Here is a 25,017-nt window from a genome sequence, read left to right as displayed (position 1 = left end):
CATTCAGAAACACAGGGGAGCAGAGAAGTTGGGTTTGTAACCACGTAGCAGAGCCTGATCACAGTAGGTGCTTAAGAAGCAAAGGCAACATCATTTTTATTAAAATTCTTGCATTTTGTCGTGTCCTCCCTACTAGAGAGGCAGCTGCTTGGTCAGATCCCCTGGGGTGCAGGAACCTGGCTTCCCATCCCAGCCTCACTCTCCAGCAGCTGTGTGACCTTGAACACGTCTGATGACTTCTTCTTGCCTGGGCAGGCACAGCCCTGTTAGAATGCCAGGGGTGATGCTGGAGTTGAAGAGCCCTGACTCACAGCTGGGGAACCCGGGGGTGCACCTGGGGAACCCTCCCGCCCCCGCCACCAGGTGCATGGGGGTGTGTCTGGGGAGGTAGAAATGCTAGTTGTTTTCTCAGCCTTGAGCAGCTCAGGGGTGGCTACAAGGGCCCTCCTGGCTGATGGAGGGGTTTTTCCACTGTGGGCCACTGGCTAACATTTGTGGGTTTTCAAACCTAAAAATATGCTCTTTTAGAGCATATCTGAGAAATCTGATCACCGAATAAAGTCATCAGACTTGAGGTCACAGTGGAAGTGTGTCCGTGGTTTTCGTAGCTGGGGAGCCTCTGCCTCAGTCTCCCCAGGGGCTGCAGCTATCAGTCTGCCAGTCTGCTCCCCTGTTGTTCAGTCGCTCAGTTGTGTCTGGTTCTTTGAGACCTGATGGGCTGCAGCATGCCAGGCTTCCCTGTCCTTCACTATCTCCCAGAGTTTGCTCAAACTCATGTCTGTTGAGTCGGTGATGCCATCCAATCATCTCATCCTCTGTCGCCCCCTTCTGCTCCTACCCTCAACCTTTCCCAGCATCAGGGTCTTTTCCAGTTGAGTCAGTTCTTCGAATCAGGTGGCCAAAGTGTTGGAGCTTCAGCTTCAGCATCAGTCCTTTCAATGAATATTCAGCACTGATTTCCTTTACGATTGACTGGTTTGATCTCCTTGCAGTCCAAGGGACTCTCAAGAGTCTTCTCTAACACCACAGTTCAAAAACATCAATTCTTTGGCATTCAGCCTTCTTTGTGGTCCAGCTGTCACATTTATATGACTTCTGGAAAAACCATAGCCTTGACTGGATGGACCTTTGTTGGCAAAGTAATGTCTCTGCTTTTTAATATGCTATCGAGGTTGGTCATAGCTTTTCTTCCAAGGAGCAAGCATCTTTTAATTTCATGGCTGCAGTCACCATCTGCAGTGATTTTGGAGCCCAAGAAAATAAAGTCTCTCACTGTTTTCATTGTTTCCCATCTATTTGCCATGAAGTGATGGGACCAGATGCCATGATCTTAGTTCTCTGAATGTTAAGTCTTAAGCCAGCTTTTTCACTCTCCTCTTTCACTTTCATCAAGAGGCTCTTTACTTCCTCTTCACTTTCTGCCATAAGGGTGGTATCATCTGCATATCTGAGGTTATTGATATTTCTCCTGGCAATCTTGATTCCAGCTTGTGCTTCATCCAGCCTTGCATTTCACATTATGTACTCTGCATATAATTTAAATAAGCAGTGACAATATACAGCCTTGACATACTCCTTTCCCAGTTTGGAACCAGTCTGTTGTTCCATGTCTGGTTCTAACTGTTGCTATTTGATTTGCATATAGGTTTCTCTGGAGGCAGGTAAGGTGGTCTGGTATTCCCATCTCTTGAAGAATTTGCCACAGTTTGTTGTGATCCACACAGTCAAAGGCTTTGGTGTAGTCAATGAAGCAGAAGTAGATGTTTTTCTGGAATTCTCTTGCTTTTTCTATGATCCAACTCTGTCTAGGTTCATCATAGCTTTTGCTCCCCTGGTCCCTCTTCAAATTAAAAGCCTCTTGGGTTTCTGCAGAATGTCCAGGGCTGGTAAGCGAGGCCACCCAGCTACAGATCCCAGCATCTCTGTTTGAGAATCCAGCTTGACTTCCCATCGAGGCAACCCCTTGATCCTGGGGTCTTCCTCAATGTGGTTGAATATCCCAGGGAGCTTACTAACAATGCCAACATTTGGTATGGGACACTTTTGCTTGGCACGAGCCCAAACCTCCTTCTCTGGGGTAATTTGGAAATCTTGGTTTATTACCTCTTGGTTTAAACTTGGTTTAATCCTCTCAGCGAGGATTGGCCACATGCCAGATAGAGTGCCCTCTGCAACACTCTTCTGATGTGAGCGCTCTGAGCACCTCTGGTCCATGGATGGTGAAACTGAGGCGCAGAGAGGCAAGGAGGTCTGTCCTGAAGATGGTGCTGGTGGAGCTGGGATGTGAAGTCTGGTAACTGGTCCTCAGGGTTTCCCAGGTGACTCAGCAGTAAAGAATCTGCCTGCCTGCCAGTGCAGGAGATGCAGGTTCAATCCCTGACTGGGAAGATCCCCTGAAGGAGGGAATGGCTAGCACTCCAGTATTGTAGCCCGAAGAATCCCAGGGATAGAGGAGCCTGGTGGGCTACAGTCCATGGGGTCGCAGAAGAGTCAGACATGACTGAACAGTGACTGAGCACACATGAATGGTCCTCCCCACTCCTCCCACCCTGCCCCCTGCTGCAGACCACCGTGCTGGCACTTGCTTCTCAGTGCTGATCGCAGGCCGCTGTGCGGGAGACCTCGCGGGCCACTACACCCACAGGCAGTGCTGCTGTGACAAGGGCAGGTGCTGGGCGGCTGGCCTGGCCCCTGAGCTGTGTCCTCCACGGGGCTCTGGTGAGTGGCTGGGGGTGCCTCCAGCCTTGCTCTACCCCAGAGCTTGGCCTGGGGGTTGGGGACCCGGGGGTACAACCGAGGCTTAACTTCCAATCCCACTCCCTTGCAGATGAGTCCCAGCGACTGTGTGCCCCGGGGCTCCCGCTCCTGCCCTCCTATCCGGGCCCCTTCCCCAGCCTCCCCGGCTTCAGATCCAGTGGCAGTGTGGGTCCTGGCCCAGGGCTGGCACGGCATAGCCCCCACGGCTCCAATGGTCGTGGGGTTCCCAGCCTGGGCCTTGGAGATGCCAGCATTGGTGAGGATTTGGGAGGAGGGGTCCATGACCCCTCCGGTGGAAACGGGGATCCAGGCCTCAGGGTCTGGACTGGGCTTTGGATTGGGGGTCATGGCCTGGGCAGTGGGGATGGGAGTACTGACAGTGGTCTGGGGGTGGGGGCAGATTGGAGATCCCAGCCTCCAAGGCTAAGTTTGAGCTTTGGGTGAGGGTCTAGGGCTGGAATTGGAGAAGGAAATGGCAACCCACTGCAGTATTCTCGCCTGGAGAATCCCTTGGACAGAGGAACCTGGTGGGCTACAGTCCAGGGGGTCGCTCAGAGTCAGAGATGACTGAAGTGACTTGGCACGCACACTAGGGCTGAAATGGGGGTCCGGGGTCTCAGGCAAGTGGAGGGTCTGAATTTAGGGCAGGACGCTGGGCTATAGTGGGAGAGCCTGGCCATAAGGGGTGGAGCCCCAGCCTCTGAGTGTGTGTCTGAACCCAGAGGCGAGGCCCAGACCCAGGGGCCCAGCCCTCGGTCAGGCACCTGCCCCTTTCCGTCGGCCCCACACACAGGCACAGCCACACTAAACCAGACCATCGACATCTGCCGACACTTCACCAACCTGTGTCTCAACGGCCGCTGCCTGCCCACCTCTTCCAGCTACCGCTGCGAGTGTAACGTGGGCTACATGCAGGACGTCCGGGGGGGAGTGCATTGGTGAGCGGTGGCTGGGCTGGGGGTGGGGGCGCACCCTGCCAGACTCGGGCTCAGCGTCCTCCGCCCGCAGATGTGGACGAATGTGCCAGCAGCCCCTGCCGCCACGGAGACTGCATCAACGCCCCCGGCTCCTACCGCTGTCGGTGTCATGAGGGTTTTCAGGCGACACTCACCAAGCAGGCGTGCCTGGGTATGGCCGTCCCTTAGAAGTGGGGGTGCCAGGGGGTCTGGCTGGTGGAGCCTGCATCTCTGACCCGAATTGGAGTCTGGGGGGGGGGGGCTGGGAGGACACCTGCTGACCGCCTGCCTGCCTTGCCCCCCCACCCCCCAGACATAGACGAATGCATCGCCAGCAGTGGCCTCTGCCATCACGGCCGCTGTGTGAACACGGAGGGCAGCTTCCAGTGTGTCTGCAACGCAGGCTTTGAGCTCAGCCCTGATGGCAAGAACTGTGTGGGTGAGTTGAGGGTGGGCGGGTGGGGAGGGGGCTTCTGGGCCCCAGTAGCTGCCTTTTAGTGCCTCCTTACCTCTTCTTAAAAAAGAAAAATATTTATTAATTTATTTGGCTGCACCAGATCTTAGTTGTGGCATGCAGGATCTTTAGTTGTGGCATTCGAACTCTTAGTTGAGGCATGTGGGATCAGTTCTCTGACCAGGGATCAAACCCAGGACCTCTGCATTGGGAGTTTGGAATCTTAGCCATGGGACCACCGAGGGAGTCCCTACCTTGCTTCTCGCATCTTGCCACTCCTGCTCCATCACTCCATCCTTTCTTTGGATGGATCCTCTGCTTCCCTTCCTGAGGCCAGCCAGCCCATCTGAGAGCCTTCTTGTGGTCTGTCCACTCTCTACCCATGCCTTCATTCTCCCAGTCACTCTGTGACTCCCAGGAAGAGGCCTCTGGGGTAAGACTGTGCTGTCTGCTTCTGCCCCTGACACAGCCCTTCATCTGCTCCAGGAGAGGTGGGTCAGGACCATGGAGAGCTCCTTGGTCTCAGCTTCCCTGTGGGATATAGGGGGTGACAACTAAACTCCCCACAGCTTGCGGGGGCTGCTAGGGACCCCCTTTGTCCTCTTCTGTCACCCTGTCTGAGACCTGCCTTAATCTTCTCTCACTGGGAAGGATTTTTGTCCTTTCTGTATTCATTCTTTTTTTTTTTTAGTTTTTTTATTGAAGGATAATTGCTTTACAGAATTTTGTTGTTTTATTTTTTTTGCAGAGTGTTTACTTTTTATTATTAGATAGATTTAGAACGTTGATTATCACATTAGCTATTTTCTTAGCATTAACGTGAAGTACAGTAATTTATTTCCATGCATAAATCATTCTTTTTATTTATACTGTTTTTTATTAGCTAGATATCACCTACTGAAGTTAATTTTTATTTATTTATTTACTTTTGGCTGTGCTGGGTCTTCATCGCTGGGCACAGGCTTTCTCTAGTTGCGGTGAGCGGGGGCTGCTCTCCTTGCTCCACAGGGGCTTCTCATTTCAGTGGTTTCTCCTGTGCTCTCCGTGGAGCACAGGCTCTAGGACGCACAGGCGTCTGTAGTTGCAGCACACGGGCTCAGGAGTCATGGCTCCAGGCTCCAGAGCGCAGGCTCAGCAGTTGTGCATGGGTTTAGTTGCTCTGCGGCACATGGGATCTTCCTGGACCAGGAATTGAACCTGTGTCTCCTGCATTGGCAGGCAGATTCTTCACCACTGAGCCATCAGGGAAACCCTGTACTGAAATTAATTTTGATTAATCCTAATGATTAATTCACTGTTTCACATTTTACCATCAGGTCTTTAATGTTGCCTTCAGATCTCTGCATAGTCTATAACCAGTAAGAGATGATGAAATCATTAGTTTGGCCTTTTTAATTTTTTTCTCTTGGTACATATAAATTTTTTAATTGATTTTTTAAATGAAAGTATAGGTGATTTACAGTGTTGTGTTAATTTCAGATGTACAGCAGAGTTTCAGATTCTTTTTCTTTATAGGTTATAAAACACTGAGCATAGTTGCTTGTGCATTCATTCATTTTTAAAAACCCTTTTAGCATCTTTATAGATATATAATTCTCATACCATAAAAGTAGCCTTTTAAAGTGTACATTTCAATGGCTTTTAGTACAAGCATAACCACAGTCTAAGTTTAGAACCTCTTTATCACCTCCTCTGCATTAGCAGTCATTCCAGAATCATCTATCTTCCCTTCCCTCCCCCCCACCCCTCAGCAGTAGACTCGTCTACTTTCTGTCCCCATGGCTTTGCCTGTTCTGGGCATTTTGTATAAATGGAATCACGCACTCTATGGCCTTTTGTGACTGGCTTCTTTCACTGATGCATCACATTTTCAAGATCTGTCCATGTGTCAGACTGTCATTCCTTTTTATTGTCAAATGCCATTCCATTATATGAGCAGACAACATTTTGTTTCTACCAGCATCAGTTGCTGGCTCTTCGGGTTGTTTCCACTTTTGCTGTTATGGATAATGCCGCTGTGGAAATTCACATACACATTTAGGTGTGGACCTTTTATGTATTCATTATGTTTTTTTCCCTCCCTATCTCCATTCCTCCCTCCCTCCCTTTCTTCCTTCTTCTTGCTTCAATCCTTTTTTATTCAACACTGTACTTTGGTAAACAAATCATTTCTGCACTGCACCGACTGCCTTCTTTTAAATTAAACTATTTTTAAAGAAAGGTTTCTGGAAAAAAATATTTATTTATTTGGCTGCATCAGGTCTAAGTTGTGTTGCATGGGATTTTCCTTGTAGCATGTGGGATCTTTTGATGCCGCAGGCAGGCTCTTGGCTCTGGTGCATGGGCTTCTCTCTAGTTGTGGCTCCAGAGCACGCAGGCTCAGTGGTTGTGGCACTCCAGCTTGGTTGCCCCACCGCAAGTGGGGTCTGAGTTCCCTGACCAGGGGTCTAACCAGAGTCCCTGCATTAGAAGGTGGATTCTTAACCACTGGACCACCAGGGAAGTCCCGAGACTATTTTTTTGTTAGCTGATGGTTTTTGCCCTTTCCTTTTTAAATGCAGCTGTGATTCACACAAGATAAATTTAAACATTTAAAAGTGAAAATCTCAGTAATTCCCAATGTTGCGCAACCACCTCTCTTTCTTTCTTTCTTTTTTTTTTTTGCAGGAAGATAAACATAGCATTTTTAAAGGTTTTTAAAAATAACATTTATTTAAAAAAATAAAAAAATAAAAATAACATTTATTTCTTAAAAGTTAACACTTGCATAATAGGAAACCAAAAAACACAAGCAAAAAACTAAAGTCATCCATTAACACAAGCAGTTTACTGTTTGATGTGTCCTTCTAGGTCTCATTTGTGTATTTACACAACTAAGCATCCATTTTTATGTAATAAAGATCATACAGTTATGTATTAATAATAAATATCATGATGTGTGCAACAGCATTTTTAAGTGAACAATTTGGTGGCATTTAGGATATTTCCAGTGTCATGCAACCACCATCTCATTTTTCAATTCTTTTTTGCATTTTTAAGAATTATGGCACAATTACACAGTGTAAAATTGACCAGTTTAACCCTTTTTTTCCATGACAGTTTATTATAAATACTGAATATGTTCCCTGTGCTATACAATAGGACCTTGTTTATCTATTTTATGTATAGTAGTTTGTATCTTACCCTTTTTAAGGGGACAAGTTGGTGGCATTTTTGTTCATGCGTAATTTCATGCAACCACTACCTCATTTTTTCAATTTTTTTTTGCATTTTTTTTATCTTGGCGAAATATACATAACTTTTTAATTTTTTTGGATGCTCTAGATTTTCATTGCTGCTCACAGGCTTTCTCTAGTTGCGGTGCATGAGCTTCTCATTACAGAGCATAGGCTTTAGGCACTCAGGCTTCAATAGTTATGGCACATGTGCTTGGTTGCCCCTTGGCACATGGGATCTTGGACCAGCGATAGAACCTGAGTTCCCTGCATTGGCAGGTGGATTCTTTACCACTGAGCCACCAGGGAAGTCCCTACATAACATGTTTATCATCTTAACCATTTTTAAACGAACAGTTTGGAAGCATTTAGTGAGATATTGTGCAGCCACCACCTGACTTATTTAAAGGACTTTGAACAACTATTCATGGAGCACCTGTGTGTGCCAGGATGGAAGATGCAGATATGAGCTAGTGGTCCCAGTTGGCCCCAGGGGAGTTCACAGTCCTGCAACCTAATACCCATGCCAAACTAGTCTCTGACAGCCACGTCTCATCCTATCAGGCTCCCACAGGCACGGGAGCTGCCCCTGGAAACATGAGGGCCGGGCTGGTCTCCCTGGCAGGACTGGCCCAATGAAAGAGTGGGTGCCAGGACCCTGTTGGGACCCCGCCTCTCCTGGTGTCCCCAGACCACAACGAGTGTGCAACCAGCACCATGTGTGCCAACGGAGTGTGCCTGAACGAGGACGGGAGCTTCACGTGTCTCTGCAAACCCGGCTTCCTGCTGGCACCCGGTGGCCGCCACTGTGTGGGTGAGAAACTGCAGGCTGGACCACAGGGGAACCCATGGGGATGGGGAAGAAGAGGCGAGGGGAGGTGGCAAGGGCGGGTGTGGCATGGGGATGGGGTGGCTGGGACCTGTCGCAGTCTCCCCCCACAACCCCTGCAGACATCGATGAGTGCCAGACGCCGGGCATCTGCATGAACGGTCACTGCACCAACACCGAGGGCTCCTTCCACTGCCGCTGCCTCGGGGGGCTTGCGGTGGGCGCCGACGGCCGAGTGTGCGTGGACACCCACGTGCGCAGCACGTGCTACGGGCCCCTCGACCAGGGCTCCTGTGCCCGCCCCTTCCCCGGTGCCTTCACCAAATCCGAGTGCTGCTGTGCAAGCCCGGCCCATGGGTTTGGGGAGCCCTGCCAGCCGTGTCCCCCCAAGAACTCTGGTAAGGGCTTCAGCTGCCCCGCCCCCATGAATGTTCCATGGCCCCCATGGCTCCCATGGGGTGGGGTGGATGTCTCTCCCCCAAGAAGAGACAGAGGAAAACTGTTCTTCCCACTGGAGCAGGCATCTTAGTCCCAGACCCTTGCCCAGCCCCAAGGGGCCACGTCTTGGGCATGGCTTGGCTTCAGCAATGGCCAATGACCGCCCCTCTCTCCCTGTTCCTGCCACCGCAGCTGAGTTCCAGGCCCTATGCAGCAGCGGTCTTGGCATCACCACGGATGGCAGAGGTGAGCGGGGTGGGGCTGGGACCAAGGGTCAGGGACATGGTTGGCAACCTGGCCAGGTCACTGGGTTCCAGAAAGTATCACAGGCTGGCGGGGGTGGGGGTCATTCTCCCATAGCTCTGGAGGCTAAATGTCCCAGATCAAAGTGTGAGCAGGGGTGACCCCTTCGGAGGCTGTGAGAAAGAGTCTGTCTCACACCTCTCTCAGCTTCTGGCACTTAGCTGTTAATCCTTGCCTGGTCGAAGCATCTCCCTGATCTCTGCCTTCATCCTTTTTTTTTTTTTTTTTTAAATTTACAATGGTTCTGGTGTACAACAAAGTGATTCAGACACTATATATATATGATACATATACTTTTCAGTATATATATATATACACACACACAGTTTTCAGATTTTTTGCCCTTATAGGTTATTATAAAATACTGAGTTTAAATCTCGTGCTATACAGTAGGCCCTTGTCTGTTTTCTGTTTTATATAGGGTAGTGTATATATGTTAGGGACTTCTTCCCAGGTGGCTCAGTGGTAAGGAATCAGTGCAGGAGTCATAGCAGATGTGGGTTTGATCCCTGCGTTGGGAAGATCCCCTGGAGCAAGGCATGGCAACCCACTCCAGTACTCGTGCCTGGAGAATCCCAAGGACAGAGGAGCCTGGAGGGCTACAGTCCATGGGGTCGCAGAGTCAGACACTGCTGAGCACACATGTAGGCACGTATATATGTTAATCCCAAACTCGTCTGCCTTCCTCTTGACACAGGGCTCACCCTGTGTGTCTGCACCCAGACCTCCACTCTTATAAGGATACAATCATATTAGAATGGACTGTATGTCCATCTCCAAATAAAGTCACGTGCTGAGGTGATCCTGGGGATGAGGACTCCCACCTATGACACCATCCCTTCCTGTTATAGCCTTCCTGCCTGAGCAACAAATAAAAGGATTTAGGATACAGCCAGGTTTCCCATCCCCCACTGGGCCATGGGGGCAGGACAGATGTCCAGCGCCCCTCCCTCAGTTAAAGGGACAGATTCTGGAGCCAAATGCCTGGGTTTAAATCCCAGCCAGCATTCTTTTTTTTTTTTTTTTTTTCCTTTTTTGACATATGTGGCTGCCTATTTCCCCCTGCCCCTTTGTGCCATGAGGCTTAGGGGATCTCAGTTCCCCAACCAGGAATTGAACCCAGGCCATGGCAGTGAAAGTACTGATTCCTAACCGCTAGACCACCAGGGAACTCTCCAGGCCCTACTGTTTACTGATTGAATACTGATCAAGTTACTTCCCATCTCTGTGCCTCTTTTTCTGTAAAGTGGATATACTAGTAGGTCCCATTTCAGGGATGTTGTGAGGACCAAATGAGTTAATATACTCGGTACAAAACGGTAAGCATCTTATAACATTAGTGATTATGATCGCACTTTAAAAGAAATTATGTTGCTGATGTAATAATGTCTGTTCCATGAGTTCCACACCTGTTCCCCCAGGTGCCATTTGGCAATGTCTGGACAAATATTGGGGACGGTGCTCTTGGCATCTCATGGGTAGACGCTGGGGATGTTATTCAACATTGCATGGGTTCCCCGCCCCCCTCCGACTCCACAAAGCAAAGAGTGATCCAGCTCCAAATATCCACAGTGCTGAGAAACCCTGGTTTCCAGGGAAAGGAGGCAGGGTCTAGGTTGGAGCTCTGGCCCCGGAGGACCTGGCTTCTGGAGCCTCCAGGGAGCTGGGGCAGCTGCTGATGCCGTCTTCCTGCTGCAGACATCAATGAATGTGCCCTCGACCCTGACGTCTGTGCCAACGGCATGTGTGAGAACCTGCGGGGCAGCTACCGCTGCGTCTGCAACCTGGGCTACGAGGCAGTCGCGGATGGCAGGGAGTGCACTGGTGAGTGTGCCGGGTGAGTGGACGGGTGGAGGGGGTGTCACCCCCACTGCACACCCCTCACTCTGCTCTCCGGCCCCATCCCCGCCCTGCAGATGTGGACGAGTGCGCCCTCAACAGCCTCCTGTGTGACAACGGGCGGTGCCGGAACAGCCCGGGCAGCTATAGCTGCTCCTGCCCCCAGGGCTTCAGCTTCCGGCCAGACACGGAGACCTGTGAAGGTACAGGGTCCTGGGGGCACGCAGACACGTGCACACATAAGTACTTATGCACACTGCATGCTCTGGGCACACACATGCTGCCAGACGCATGCATACCTGCATTCACCCGCACAGACATGCTCAAAGGCATACAAATATTCACACTCAGTCTCACAGTTACACTCTTAGGTACACACTCACACATAACCACATTCACACTTATTCTCACTGATGCAAAGAGCTGACTCGTTGGAAAATACCCTGATGCTAGGAAAGATTGAGGGCCTGAAGAGGAAAGGGCAACACAGGATGAGATGATTGGATGGCATCACTGACTCAATGGACATGAGTCTGAGCAAACTCCAGGAGATGGTGAAGGACAGGGAAGCCTGGCATGCTGCAGTCCATGGGCCCACAAGGAGTTGGACATGACTAAGTGACTGAACAATTCTCACTCTTTACACATATGCTCATAACCAGAGTTACACCCTCAAAAGCACACCCTTATGCAGACACTCTGACATTCACACACTTGATGATCACTTGATTACACACACCAGTACTCACACAAAACAGATTTACACACCCATATTCACACTCATAGTCACAGTCCCACACATCATACACTCTCATGTGCACACTCTCAAAGACACGTGTGTCCACATTTTTACCCCTCGCACACTTAGGCTCACAGCCACACACACACACACACACACTTATATGTGCAGATACCACATACCCACACAGTTGTGCATTCACACACTTATATATACTCACACACAGGAGTATGTGCCCACCCGCCCTCACACACACTTGGTTGCAATGACCTTGTTCATTACAGACCCCTGGGCACTCACAGACACCTGCAGGAGCGCGCGCACACACAAACAAACACAAACACACACACAGTTAAGCGCAAGCCTCCGGCGGACTGCCCCCGCCCCCCCAAACCAGGTCTCCCCCGCTCTGGGTTTTCCTCCCGCCTCTCACCGTCGGCCTCTCTTGTGCCATGACTGACCCTCGCAGGGCCGCCGTTCCCCACCGTGCCTGCCCCTGTACACTTTCACCCGTGCGGGCTCTCGGGATCCTGCGTGTCGGCGTGCACACGCAGGTGCACTGCGCAATTTAAGGCAAACACGCTCCTCTGCGCCTGCCCAGTCCGTTCCCGCGCCTTCTGGCCGCCTGCGCCCCCTGCCGTTGGACTTTGGCAGCGGCGGAGGGGAGGGGCATCAGGTCGCGTGCGGCTCCAGTTCCTGCAGCTCAGGGACCTGATGGGGGTCGGGGGCGGGTTGTTTTTGTAGACATCAACGAGTGCCTGTCCAACCCGTGTGTGAATGGCGTGTGCCGCAACCTGGCCGGCTCCTATGCCTGCGAGTGCGCCCCCGGCAGCCGCCTTGGACCTTCTGGCACCGTGTGCCTAGGTGAGAGGCCCCGCGGAGCAGCCGGGACGCAGACGCCCGCCCAGGGGAAGTCTGGGTCTCCGCGGGTTAGTGTGCAGGTGTGGGCCTGCCAGATGAGCCCACCGGCCTCTCCCCACAGACAGCACCAAAGGCACCTGCTGGCTGAAGATCCAGGATGGCCGCTGCGAGGCCAACCTGCACGGGGCCACCCTGCGTTCCGAGTGCTGCGCCACGCTCGGCGCGGCCTGGGGGAGCCCCTGCGAACGCTGTGACATGGGTAATGCCCTGGGGGCCGGCTCTGGGGGCTCTCTGGCCATTGAGAGAACCGTGGGGGTGCCAGGTCCCCTGGATCCGGGTGGAGAATGACTCCTCTCCCCAATCACAGACCCCGCCTGTGCCCGAGGCTTCGCCCGCGTGAAGGGGCTCAGCTGCGAAGGTAACTCCCAACCCTGTGCCCTTCACCGCCACTCCCCCACCACCACCACCAAGAGCAGGCAAGTGTCATGGTGGCTGCCTAAGGCCCTCTCTGAAGTCATTGGAGATCTCCCTCCTTGGTATCCGGGTCTTCCCTGCAATCCCCCAGCCCAGGAGGCTGGCACTGCCTCTTCCCACCTCCCCAAGAACCACGTGGTATCCTGAGCCCTTAGGGAGCCAGCTCTCTGGGAGCCTCCACCTCTCACTTCTCCTTGCTTTCTGCTGCCTAGATGTGAATGAGTGTGAGGTCTTCCCTGGCGTCTGTCCCAATGGGCGCTGCATCAACACCGCGGGCTCCTTCCGCTGCGAGTGTTCAGAGGGCATGATACTGGACACCTCCGGCCGGCTGTGCATAGGTGAGTGTGGGCCTGCAGGGTCCGGTGTAGGGCCTGCCTCCACTCCCAACAGCCCTTCCTAGGGACAGGTGGGGTCTTGGGGGTCCTCTTGGACTCTGCCCACCACCTTGCTCATGTGTCTCCAAAGACATTTGTTTTTTGGAGGGGTTGGATCCACTTAATCAACGACCCTTCTAATGAAGCTCATTGCAAATGGTACAATCTTGTGAAATGTTACCTGCCACCTTGGTATATTCTTTCTTGCTACCAAAGAAGGTTTACAGGAGGTGGATTTGAGCACGAGACACCTACCTCTATCATGAATGGTAATTCATGCCCGCAACCCTTCCCCAGGGTCCAGGGCTCAAACCCTTACCCTGAATGGCTTGCCCTCAGGCTCAAAGGCTCTGAGATATTTCCCCCCCTTCAAGGAGCGCTTCTTGCTTTACACCATCAACATCTTGAATAGGACATTTCTTGTGCAAAAGCATCCACCAGCCAGCAGGTAGGGCTCTGCATTCTATCAGTTTTTCCTCCCATAGTAACATTAACCCATTAGTGGCCTCCTCAGTGGCACCATGGAGCCTGGTCAACAGAAGGCAGACGGGCCCTGATGACTCTTTTCAACTTTGATTTCCTTCTAAACTGAGCTTCAGGTGTGCATCAGGTCTTCTTGCTGATCCCAGAATGTGACCAAGGAAAGAAAGTAGCCAAGTAAAGAAAAAATAAAAACATTGCTGAATTCACAGCCAGGTGAAATGCTGTCTGAGCAGCCCTGGACCAAGGCATTGGGTACCCAGAACTTAAGATGGGTCCCGGTGTGTCATGGCACTTCTGTTTATCTTTATTTTTTCTAAAGATTCTGTAACAGGGTCTCATTCTCAAATGGATCCACTTAAACATGTGTTCCTTTTGCAAGGAGTGAAAAATTGTCCTAGTCTAGGGATCAGCCAGTTGTTTCTGCAAAGGGCCAGAGAGTAAATATTTTCAGCTTTAGGGGCCTCACAATCTGTTGCAGCTACTCAGCTCTACTGTGTAGGACAGAAATAAATGAATGTAACTGTATATCAATAAAACTTTATTTACAGAAACGGGCAACTGGCACCCTGGACCGTAGTTAACCAACCCCAGTCTTAGACCATCGTGTCTGGTATTGAGGAAGCCTTATCCATTGCCAGATTATTCTAAGGAGGTTTTACAAATTAAACACACACACTATGGAGCCAGGTGGCCTGGTTTGAATCTCTCTCTACCTCTTACTGTGTGGCCTCAGGCCAGCTATCTAACCCATCTCTGCCTCAGTTTTCTTGCCTGTAAAATGGGCATGATGATAACCATTTTCCTCTTGGTGTTATTTTAAAGACTACATGGGTTGATGAGCTTAGAACAGTGCCCAGCACATAGCAAGCAGCTAGCAGTGCAAGTTATTATTAAAATGTAACTTTGGGGGACTGCCCTGGTGGCCTAGTGGTTAAGACTTTGTGTTCCAATCCAGGGGGTACAGGTTCCTTCCCTGGTCCGGGAGCTAAGACCCCCCATTCCTCTCGGCCAAAAAGCCAAAACATGGAACAGAAGCAATATTGTAACAAATTCAATAAAGACTTTAAAAATGGTCCACATCAAAAAAAAATCTTTAAAAAATTTTTGTTTTAAAAAAATGTAACTGTTGGGTTATACCCTTATTCCAGTGTAACTGTTGGGAATTCCCTGTGGTTCAGTGGTTAAGACTCAGCTGTTTTTACTGCCGGTGCCCTGGGTTTGATCCCTGGTCAGGGAACTAAGATCCCACAAGCCCTGAAGTGTGGGGAAAAAAAAGTCACTTGGAGGACATGGAGTGTCAGCTGAGGAATTCAGTCTCCGCACTGGGGAGGAAGTTTCGGATGACATTGCCTGTCCTGGCAGCGAGTGTGGCAGGGGCGGGACCGGTGACCACCCCTCCTTGCAGACATGCGCCTGGAGCTTTGTTTCCTGCGTTGGGAGGAGGACGAGTGTGGGGCTGCCCTGCTGGGCAAGTACCGGATGGACGTCTGCTGCTGCACCCTGGGGGCCGCGTGGGGCACCGCATGCGAGGCGTGCCCTGAGCCCGAGTCCCCGGCTTTCACCAGCCTGTGTCCCCGGGGGCTGGGCTTTGCCAGCCGGGACTTCCTGTCAGGCCGTCCTTTCTATAAAGGTGCGTTTGGGTTTGGGGAGCCAGAGGCTCCCCAAGAGGGCAGAGGGCAGAGCGTGGGCAGAGGCCTGGAGGTGGGAAGCAGATTTAGGAGAGACCAGATATCTGTGATCAGAGGGGTGAACGCTCAGGAGGCAGGGGACTCGGGGACATGGAGCAGTGTGATGTTTTGTACTGCAGTAGCGTGATGTTTGTACTGTTTTGTGATGTTTTGTACTCCCATGCTGCAGATGTGAACGAGTGCAAAGCCTTCCCTGGGCTGTGTGCCCACGGCACCTGCCGCAACACCGTGGGCAGCTTCCGTTGCTCCTGTGCGGGAGGCTTCGCCCTGGATGCCCAGGAAAGGAACTGCACAGGTACGTACCTGCCTCTGCCTCAGGTGCCTGCAGGGACGGGGGGCCACAAACTAGAGGCACCTAAAAGGCAAGAACTGGCCTTGTTCTGCCTGCCTGCCTGCTATGTGACCCAGGGCAGCTCAATACCCTTTCTGGGCCTCCAGGATCCTGGCTATAAAAGGAGGGGCTGGCAAAAGGTGGCACTAGTGGTAAAGAACCCTCCTGCTAATGCAGGAGACATAAGAGACATGAGTTCGATCCCTGAGCCAGGAAGATCCCCTGGAGAAGGGCATGGCAACCTACTCCATTATTCTCACCTGGAGAATCCCATGGACAGAGGAGTCTGGCGGGCTACGGTCCATAGGATTGGAAAGAGTCAGACATGAATGAAGCAACTTGGCATGGCAAAAGTGACCTCCAGCAACTTCCCTGGTAGTCCTTTGGCTAAGACTCCGTGCTTCCAATGCACGGGGCCTGGGTTTGATCCCTGGTCAGGGAACTAGATCCCACATACCTCAACTGAAAGGTCCTGCATGCCTCAACTAAGACCCAATGCAGCAAGTACGTAAATTGATTAAAAGAAAAGTGACCTCCAGGGGCCTGTGGGCTGGAAGGAAATTCCCTGCTCTCATCTGGGGGTGCAGTCACAGCACCTCCATTTCCCTGGCTCTGTTCGGCGCCTTGGGGCTCCCCTGCGGCCTTGAGTGTCTGCAGACATGGAGGCCTGGCCCACGTCCACTGTCTCCACAGACATCGACGAGTGCCGCATCTCCCCTGACCTCTGTGGCCAGGGCACCTGTGTCAACACCCCAGGCAGCTTCGAGTGCAAGTGTCTCCACGGCTACGAGAGTGGCTTCATGCTGATGAAGAGCTGCATGGGTAGGCAGCCACCCCAGGGCAGGGTGGTGCCCGCGGGTCTCAGGGCTGAGCCGGGGAGTGGGGTGGGGGGACATTGCTGTGCCGGATGTGGGTGGAGGGGGCAGGAGTGGAGAGAAGCCATGACCCAGCTGGGACACGGCAGGTGTGGGTATCGTCCCCGAAGACTGCCAGACACTGGGTCTGGCATTCAGATGAGAAGCATGGGGACCAAGATTTGGGCAGGTTCTCTCAGGGTGGGGGTAGCATGAGAAGAGGAGAGGGCCCTGGAAAGAGGAGCCTCTTCCCTTTTCATTTTTCTCATTCATTCAGTGAATGTTTCACATGCATCTACTCGGGGGAACTATGGAGAACTCGGATACAGGGGGCCATTTCCTTGGAGCTCAGGCCCTAGTAGGATAAAACAAATCCCTAGACAAACAGAAAATAAAGAGCCACTGTCAGAAGCACTTGAAAGGGCTATATGGTACAGTGTGAGCTGAGAACCCTAGGGATGTATCCCATTCTGTGGGGCCAAGAGAGCGGGAGTAATTGTGGTGAAGAAGGGCTGAAGAGTTGTGTGGAGAAAGGACAGTGTGTGCAAAGGCCCTGGGGTGGATGTGAGGGATGGAAGGAGCTGCTGTGGAGAGGAGGGAAGGTGGAAAGGGGGAACAGTGTGTGCAAAGGCTCTGGGGTGGGCCTGAGGGGTGGAAGAAGCTGTTGTGGGGAGGGGGGAAGGCGAAGGGGGAAACAGTGTGTGCAAAGGCCCTGAGGTTGACATGAGGGATGGGAGGAAGCCCCTGAGGCTGGAGTGGGAGGAAGGGGCTGAGATGAGTAGTGAGGCCCCTGGTTCTGTGAACTAATGCCCGGTGGGGCAGGGTCTGGCCTTCCCCCGTCTCTTCTGGGGTGGGGAGGAGGCCCCTCAGGGCCTCCTTTAGCTCCAGGAATGTCAGCCTATGTCCCTGAAAACTCTGAGAATTCCAGCTTCCCTCCCATTCTGACTCCCCTGGCTCATCCACACCCCAGGACTCCAGACCCTCTCGGCCTCAGCCAGGGCGACAGGGTTGGGGGATGGGGGCAACAGCGGGGAGCTTCCATGAGCCCCATCACACCAACCTGGGTCAGCATCTCACACCTCCTCTCTCTCTCCACACGCCCAGATGTGGATGAGTGTGCCCGGGATCCGCTGCTGTGCCGGGGAGGCACCTGTAGGAACACAGATGGGAGCTATGAGTGCCAGTGTCCCCCGGGACATGCGCTGGCAGCCGAGGGCACTGCCTGCGAAGGTGAGTGTGGCTCGCAAGAGGGAGAGGGTGTGTGTTTGTGCATCTCCCTGAGTGCATACTTGTGTATTTGTGTGCATGCGTCAGGTATTGGGAGAGCACACTTGTGTGTCTTTCTGTGTGAAAATGGAAAATCGAGCCTGTGAGTGTGGGTCAGTGTGGACCCATGTGAAGTCTCACTTGTGTGGTTGTGAGATGGAAGGAGTGTGTACTTGTGTGTCTGTGTGAGCATGCAGGTGTGTTTCTGGGAATGCGTCTGTCCAAGAGTGAGTGTGTACCAGTGTTTGTGTGAGTCTGTGAGTGTGTGTCTACACAAGGATGATTGTTCTTAGGTAAGGCGATGGGAGCGGTTATTTGTGTGTCTACATAAGCTTGTGAGAGAGTGTGTGTCTAAGTGTGGGCATGTGTTTGCACACAGGTGGGTGTGTTTGGGGAGGGGGCTGTGTGCATATAGGTATGTCTGTTGAGCGTGTGTTTGTATGTGTGTACACAGGGGTTGGGGCTTTCCCAGTGGCTCAGCGGTTAAGAATCTGCCTGCAGTACAGGAGACAGAGGAGATGCAGGTTTGCTCCCTGGGTCGTGAAGATCCCGTGGAGGAGGGCATGGCAACCCACTCCAGTATTCTTGCCTGGAGAATCCCATGGACAGAGGATCCTGGTGGGCTGCAGTCCGTGGGGTTGCAAAGAGTCAGACACGACTGAAGTGACTTAGTACACATGCTCACAAAGGTTGTCGTGTCTACCTGAGTGGAAAAGAAAATGTGACACAAGGACAGATCCAATGTAATGCAAGGTGTGCAGATGTGTTTATGAGTGGGTGTGAGGCGTGTTTGTGAGTCTGAGTGTGCGTCTGGCTGTGCAGATGTGTGTCTCCTGAGGGTGATTGTGTTTGCATGCAAAGGAGCGTTAGGGTGTGCTGCTGTGTGAGCTGTGTGCCTGTGGCTGTGCGGATCAGGTTGTGGGTCTGTCTGCTGAGGGGGAGTGTGTATCAAGGGTGTGTTTTTGGTGTCTTGTGAGTGTGCAGCTGGGGGGATGTGTGGATCGGGGTGAGGTGCGCATTTGTACTGCGCTTCCCCAGTGGCTCAGCGGTAGAGAATCCGCCTGCAATGCAGGAGACATAAGAGACACAAGTTCAATCTCTGGGTCAGGAAGATCCCCTAGAGGAGGGCATGGCAACCCACTCCAGTATTTTTGCCTGGAGAATCCCATGGACAGCGGAGTCTGGAGGGCTGTAGTCCATGGGGTCGAAAAGAGTCAAATAGGACTGAAACAACTTCACGCACGTGTTTGTACCAGGGTGAGATGTAGACTCACACCCATGGGGGGCCATAGATGCAAGAGTGTGAGTGCATTACTGTGCATGCATGTGTCCCAGGGGCTGGGCACAGGCCCATCCTCTCCTGGGGCCCCTCTACCACGTGCTGCCCTTACCAGCCACCTGTTTCCCCCGCAGATGTGGACGAGTGCTCCCTGAGTGACGGCCTGTGTCCGCACGGCCAGTGTGTCAACGTCATCGGTGCCTTCCAGTGCTCCTGCCATGCGGGCTTCCAGAGCACGCCTGACCGCCAAGGCTGCGTGGGTGAGACCGCGCCCGCCCCCAGCCCCAGCGTCGGCCCCCACCGCCACTGCAGTCTCTCCTGGCCTCAGTCTGAAACCCTGCCCCTGCCCTTGACCACCCCCGCCGCACCCCGCTACAGTCAGCCCCCTGCTTGAAGTGCCTCCGCCAGGTCCTCACCTCGCCCAGCCTCCCGCTTCCACCTTGCCCCGCCTCCCATCACGTCCTACCTCCTGCCACACCCTCACTAAGCCCCGCCTCCCACCTTGCCACACTCCTGCCACGCCCCCACCTCGCCCTACGTCACCCTGCCTCCTGCCACGCCCCCACATTGCCCCGCCTCCTGCCTTGTCACGCCTCCGTCACGCCCCCCACCTCACCTTGCCTTACTTCCGGCGGTGCCCCCTACCTCTCCCTGCCTCCTGCAGATGTGGACGAATGCCGCACCAGGAACGGTGGTTGCCATGTCCACTGTGTTAACACCAAGGGCAGCTACCAGTGCGGCTGCGGACCTGGCTACTCTCTGATGCCCGATGGGAGGGCGTGTGAAGGTGGGTGGGTGCGGCCCCCTCCCTCTGGCCTGGGATGTGGGAACCCACCTGGCCCGGTCCAAATGAAGCCAGCCACACCCTAGCCAGGCCACTGACCCCGCAGACGTGTCCCTGGGGTTCCCCCTCTGTCCCTTCCCACCTGGAGTCCGACCCCTACCCTGGTCCCCCAGATGTGGACGAATGTGAGCAGAATCCGGACATCTGTGACGGGGGCCAGTGCACCAACATGCCAGGGGGTCACCGCTGCCTCTGCTATGACGGCTTTGTGGCCACGCTGGACATGAGGATGTGTGTAGGTGAGGAGCTGGGACTACATACAGGTGGAGGAGGCAGCTTCACTTCACCCACCAGGCCTTCCACAAGGAGACAGGTGGGCGACACAGACACTAGTCCCGTTCCCGGAACACGCGGGCAGGGGAGATGCAGGTTTGTTCCTGGTGGTCTGCTCCTGGCCACCTGCACCCCGAGGCCCTGCACCGAGACCTGCGGGATCTTCTTCACAGCAGCAGAGGCTCCCCGAGCCTTGTTCTTTAGAATACACTTATTAAACACCCACTGTGTACCCAGCGCATACAGCCGGGTGCGTGCCCGGCTTTGGGTGTCACCTTATAAGATCACCATAGGCCAGGGGCTTTGTGCAGAGGAAGGTGTGTGAGATACAAAGGCGCTGTGTTCTCTGAGCCCTGCTTCGGGACCTTGTCTCTGTCGTCTCTGCCAGGGTCACTGTCGTCTTCTGGTGGGGGCTGGTTGGCACAGGCCCTGGGGAGCAGATGTGGATTGGTGACCCCATTAGGGCAGAGCTGGGGCCAGAGTACAAGGATGTAAGAAATGGAGCCCTCCCAGGGAGGTGTGTCCAGCTCAGGGCAGCTTAGGCATTCCAGATCTCAGGAATCTTAGGAAACACTGAACAAAAGGGGCTTGGGACCAAGATAAGTAGAAAATGCTGCCTCCTCCATCCCTTCGTGCAGATCCACATTGGCAATAAAGGCTCTGAAAAGGCCTTCAGGCCTTAGCTTTAGCTTAGCATCCTCTTAATGTATTGGTGTAAAATCTTTTTGGGAATGTATGTCCGATGTGTTCCATGGAATATGAACTATAGAATGTTGACTGAGTTCTCGCAGCTGCCCAGGGGTGGAATAGGGGGAGCTCTGCCCAGAAGTAGAATTAGGAGAGCTCCCTACCCTTGAAGATGGGCAAAAAGAACCTGGACACAGGGGACCCAAGTGGCAGGGCACGCAGCCATGCTGCTGTACCCCACCCTCACCTGCTTCTCCTGTCACCCCCTAGACGTGGACGAGTGTGACCTGAACCCCCGCATCTGCCTCCATGGGGTCTGCGAGAACACCAGGGGCTCCTTTGTCTGCCACTGCCAGCTGGGTTACGTCGTCAGGAAGGGGGCCGTGGGCTGCTCCGGTGAGCTGGTGGTCAGTGGAGCAGACGCAGGGGGTGCCCCGAGGGACCAGCTCAGGGTCTGTGGGGTCCACCCCATCCCTTGGGGCAGAGCAAGGCCAGACCTCATTCTTACACGTTTCCACTGGTGGGCCCTCGCGTTGAAGCAAAAATAGGATCTGATCACGTGCCCATGGGGCTCCCTTGACAGCTCTGCGGGGGGGCACTCTGGATCCCTCAGCAACCACAGCAGTTCCCAAGGCGTGCAAGCCTGATGCTTTTAAGTGTCACAGCAATGAACATTCAAACATGTCAGTCATTCATGACCACAGACCTGGTGCCTCAGAACCACAGATGTCTCCTCTCTATAGAACAGATCTGGAGGGCAGAGTCTGAGATCATGGTGTCAGAAGGGTTGGTTCCTTCTCAGGGGCCCAGAGGGAGAACTGGCCCATTCCTCTCTCCTCACCTCTGGTGTTGGCCACGATCCTTGAACGCATCACTCCAGTCTCCATGTCTGTCATCACGGGGTGTTCTTCTCTCTGCGTCCGAATTTCCCTCTTCTTATGAGATCACCGGTCATTGCATTTAGGACCCCCTGTGATCCAGAAGGACCTCATTTTAATTTGGTTACATTTACAAAGACCTGCTTTCCAAAAAAGGTCACATCCAGAGGTTCTGAGAGTCAGGACTGAAACTTGCTTTCTTGGGGCGGAGAACACAATTCTATTTGCCATCATTATGTAGTTATTTCAATGCATACTAGAAGCAAACATTAGGAAACAGAGCATCCAAACCATGATTTCGTAGAGATTGTTGTTACACGTTTTTCTTCTAAAGTACATTCGTGTAAGTAAAGATGGGAGACAGCGTAAAGAAACTTTTAGCGAGGGCTTCCCTGGTGGTCTAGTGGCTAAGACTATGTCCTGGCTCCCAGTGCAGGGGACCCAGATTCAATCCCTGGTCAGGGAACTAGATCCCACATGCTGCAACTAAGAGTTCGCATGCCACAACTAAAACCTGGTGCAGTCAAATAAAACATTTTTTCTTACAAAGGAAAAGCTTGCAGGGAATGGTAGCTCACTTAGGTGGTTTATGAACATTGCAGAGATGATAAGGCTGATGCAAAATTGGCTGAGGGTTAGACACACTGGTTTAGAAGGAAATCCTGCTTTAGAGGGAGAGTGTATTCATTAAGACCGAGACTTTTTTTTTTTTTTGGCTGTGCCATGTTAGTTCCCCAACCAGGGATTGAACCCAAGCCCTTCAGTGAAAGCCAGGAATCCTAATCAAGGACAGTTCCTCTTATTGTCTACCCTGAGTCTCTCACGCTGCCATTTCAGACCATTTCTGGGGCATGCTGGGAGTCATGCCCTGTTGGGTTTGGGGGTTTTCCTTTTGGGCTCTGGGTGAGGGTGGAAGCTCCTGCAGTGGTGAAGGGGCATTTCTGGGCCCAGTCCTACCCTAGGGAAGGTCTTTTCTCCTGCTCCTGCCCTGAGTCTCCCTACTCTGTACCTGAAGGCCTGTTTCTACTAGGCCCAGGCCTCTTAGGGGGTCCTCTGTCCTCCACCCCATCTCCTGGCCCTGCCCTCCTATGCCTGGATCCCTCTTCTCTCAGATGTAGATGAATGTCAGCTTGGGGGACACAGCTGTGACAGTCATGCCTTCTGCCTCAACACCCCTGGGAGTTTCAGCTGCAGCTGCCAGCCAGGCTGGGTTGGGGATGGCTTTGAATGCCGTGGTAAGTGTCTGGGGGCCAGAGGTCCGGGCAGAGAAGTGGAGGTGGGTGGGGTGAGTGGACAGGCTACAGCCGGGCAGAGGTGGCTGGGCTCAGGCATGTTCATGGGGGAGGGTCAGTGTTGGGATTTGGAGGGTCTGCCTCCCCACAGCCCCCCATCGCACACACCTGGGGGACCCTGGGTTCCGTCTCCTGCAGACCTGGATGAATGCGCCTCCGAGGAGCATGGGTGCAGCCCGAGAGCTGACTGCCTCAACGCCCCTGGCTCCTACCACTGTGCCTGCCGCCTGGGCTTCTCTGGGGATGGCTTCTTCTGTGAAGGTGAGGTCGGGGCATGGGATGGGAGGGCTGGAGGGGTCCAGAAAGGACAGCCAAGGACCGATCCACTCACTGCTCTGTGGATGCCAGAAAGGATGTACCTTTAGCCCTTGGGGCCAGAGGCCAGGCCCTGAGTCCCTTAAGGGCAGTCTTCTCCACTGGACTCCAAATGCATAGGGTTTACTGGGTATGGGAACAGGAATACTTGCTTTCTGTTGGCCCTCCACCCCAGATTGTGAGCGACCATGTCCCCTGTCCTCTCCCTGGCCCTGACTCAATCACCTGCCCAGTGAGTCGGGGTCTGAGTCCCCCCAGGCTACTTGCCAACTCCCTGGAACTCCAGGTGACAGTGAAGGGTTCAAGTGATCAGGGCCGCCTGCCCCCACCATGTGGGTCCTCACCGGCTGACCACCAGCCCCCCGCCTCTGACTCCCCTTAGACAGGGACGAGTGTGCAGAGAACGTGACCCTTTGCGAGAACGGGCAGTGTCTCAATGTCCCCGGCGGGTACCGCTGCGAGTGCGAGATGGGCTTCAGCCCCACCGAGGACCAGCATGCCTGCCAGGGTGAGGTCTGGGGCGGCCGGGGTGCGGGCAGAGCAGGGGGTCCCTGGAGTCGCTGGCGCGTGCTGGGGACAGCTGGAGCGAGATGCTGGCCAGGCTGTGCTCACCTGGGCTCCGCTCCTCCTCAGATGTGGATGAGTGTGTCCTCGGGAACATTTGTGTGTTCGGGAGCTGTGAGAACCTGCCGGGGATGTTCCGCTGTATCTGCGATGAGGGCTATGAGCTGGACCGCAGTGGTGGCAACTGCACAGGTGTGAGGTCCACAGGGTTTGGGGTGGCAGGCTCGTTCCATCAATTCCCTCAGATCTCTTCTCACATGTCCTCTACAGAGTGGAGGGAGTCCTTGTCTGACCCCATCTCCAATAGTGCCCCTCCCCATTAACCTTCATCATCATCATCATTTATCATCCCCCAAATAAATGCAGTGAATCAGGGAGACTTCGCTGGCAGTCCAGTCATTAAGATTCCGCGCTTCCACTGCAGGGGACACAAGTTCTGTCCCTGGTTGGGGAACTAAGATCTCGCATCCTGCATGCCATGCAACCAAAAGAAAAAAAGGATGTTGTAAATCAATGAAGTCGAGCTCCCTCCACCGCAACCATCAAAATGGTCTCCCACCTGTCTATCCCAAGTGGGGTTCAGCAGACTTTTTCAATGAAGGGCCAGCCAGTAAATATTTTCAGTTTTCGGCCATACAGTCTTTGCCCTGTAGCTTGGAAACAGACATAGGTGATAAGTGAATGAAAGGCTGTGCTTGTGTACCAGTAAAATTTTATTTACACAAACAGATAGGGGGCTGGATTTGACCCACAAGTTGTAGTCTGCCAGCCCCAGGCTTGAAACATGTCCTCAATATCGGTTTTTGTATGTTAGCTCGTGAACTCTGCTGGCAAAGGCAAACCTCCAGGCCAAGTAGAAAAGAGCAGGGGAAGGCAGGGGCTTGCCTGGGACAGGCTACTGTCCCATCAGGCTTTCTTCCCAGGGGCCTTGTCCCTAAGACCGGCCCCCAGCAGCCAGGTATTCGACTCCCCAGGAAAAAGGCAGGAGGGAAGTGAGTTGAGAGGGGAGGATCCCTGCTGATGG

General features: G+C 53.2%; 1 protein-coding gene across 1 annotated transcript in view; it reads left to right on the top strand.

Annotated features, from left to right (window-relative positions):
- Positions 1 to 25,017, top strand: part of FBN3 (fibrillin 3) — a 68,029-nt gene that overhangs the window by 6,106 nt on the left and 36,906 nt on the right. Inside the window, 27 exon segments of the mRNA XM_043911721.1 lie at positions 2,566 to 2,718; positions 2,828 to 3,013; positions 3,551 to 3,681; positions 3,683 to 3,695; positions 3,766 to 3,885; positions 4,027 to 4,152; positions 8,074 to 8,196; positions 8,334 to 8,609; positions 8,842 to 8,895; positions 10,651 to 10,776; positions 10,869 to 10,994; positions 12,275 to 12,394; positions 12,513 to 12,650; positions 12,759 to 12,809; positions 13,078 to 13,203; positions 15,128 to 15,352; positions 15,580 to 15,705; positions 16,435 to 16,563; positions 17,700 to 17,825; positions 19,275 to 19,400; positions 19,805 to 19,927; positions 20,098 to 20,223; positions 21,215 to 21,340; positions 22,935 to 23,057; positions 23,253 to 23,375; positions 23,812 to 23,937; positions 24,063 to 24,185. Coding sequence (XP_043767656.1) covers positions 2,566 to 2,718; positions 2,828 to 3,013; positions 3,551 to 3,681; positions 3,683 to 3,695; positions 3,766 to 3,885; positions 4,027 to 4,152; positions 8,074 to 8,196; positions 8,334 to 8,609; positions 8,842 to 8,895; positions 10,651 to 10,776; positions 10,869 to 10,994; positions 12,275 to 12,394; positions 12,513 to 12,650; positions 12,759 to 12,809; positions 13,078 to 13,203; positions 15,128 to 15,352; positions 15,580 to 15,705; positions 16,435 to 16,563; positions 17,700 to 17,825; positions 19,275 to 19,400; positions 19,805 to 19,927; positions 20,098 to 20,223; positions 21,215 to 21,340; positions 22,935 to 23,057; positions 23,253 to 23,375; positions 23,812 to 23,937; positions 24,063 to 24,185 — 3,471 coding nt within the window.

Source organism: Cervus elaphus, chromosome 9, assembly GCF_910594005.1.
Source record: "Cervus elaphus chromosome 9, mCerEla1.1, whole genome shotgun sequence".
In the NCBI taxonomy this organism is placed as follows: domain Eukaryota; kingdom Metazoa; phylum Chordata; class Mammalia; order Artiodactyla; family Cervidae; genus Cervus; species Cervus elaphus.
The sequence above is the reverse complement of the archived record's forward strand: the minus strand, read 5'-3'. Positions and strand labels throughout refer to the sequence as shown.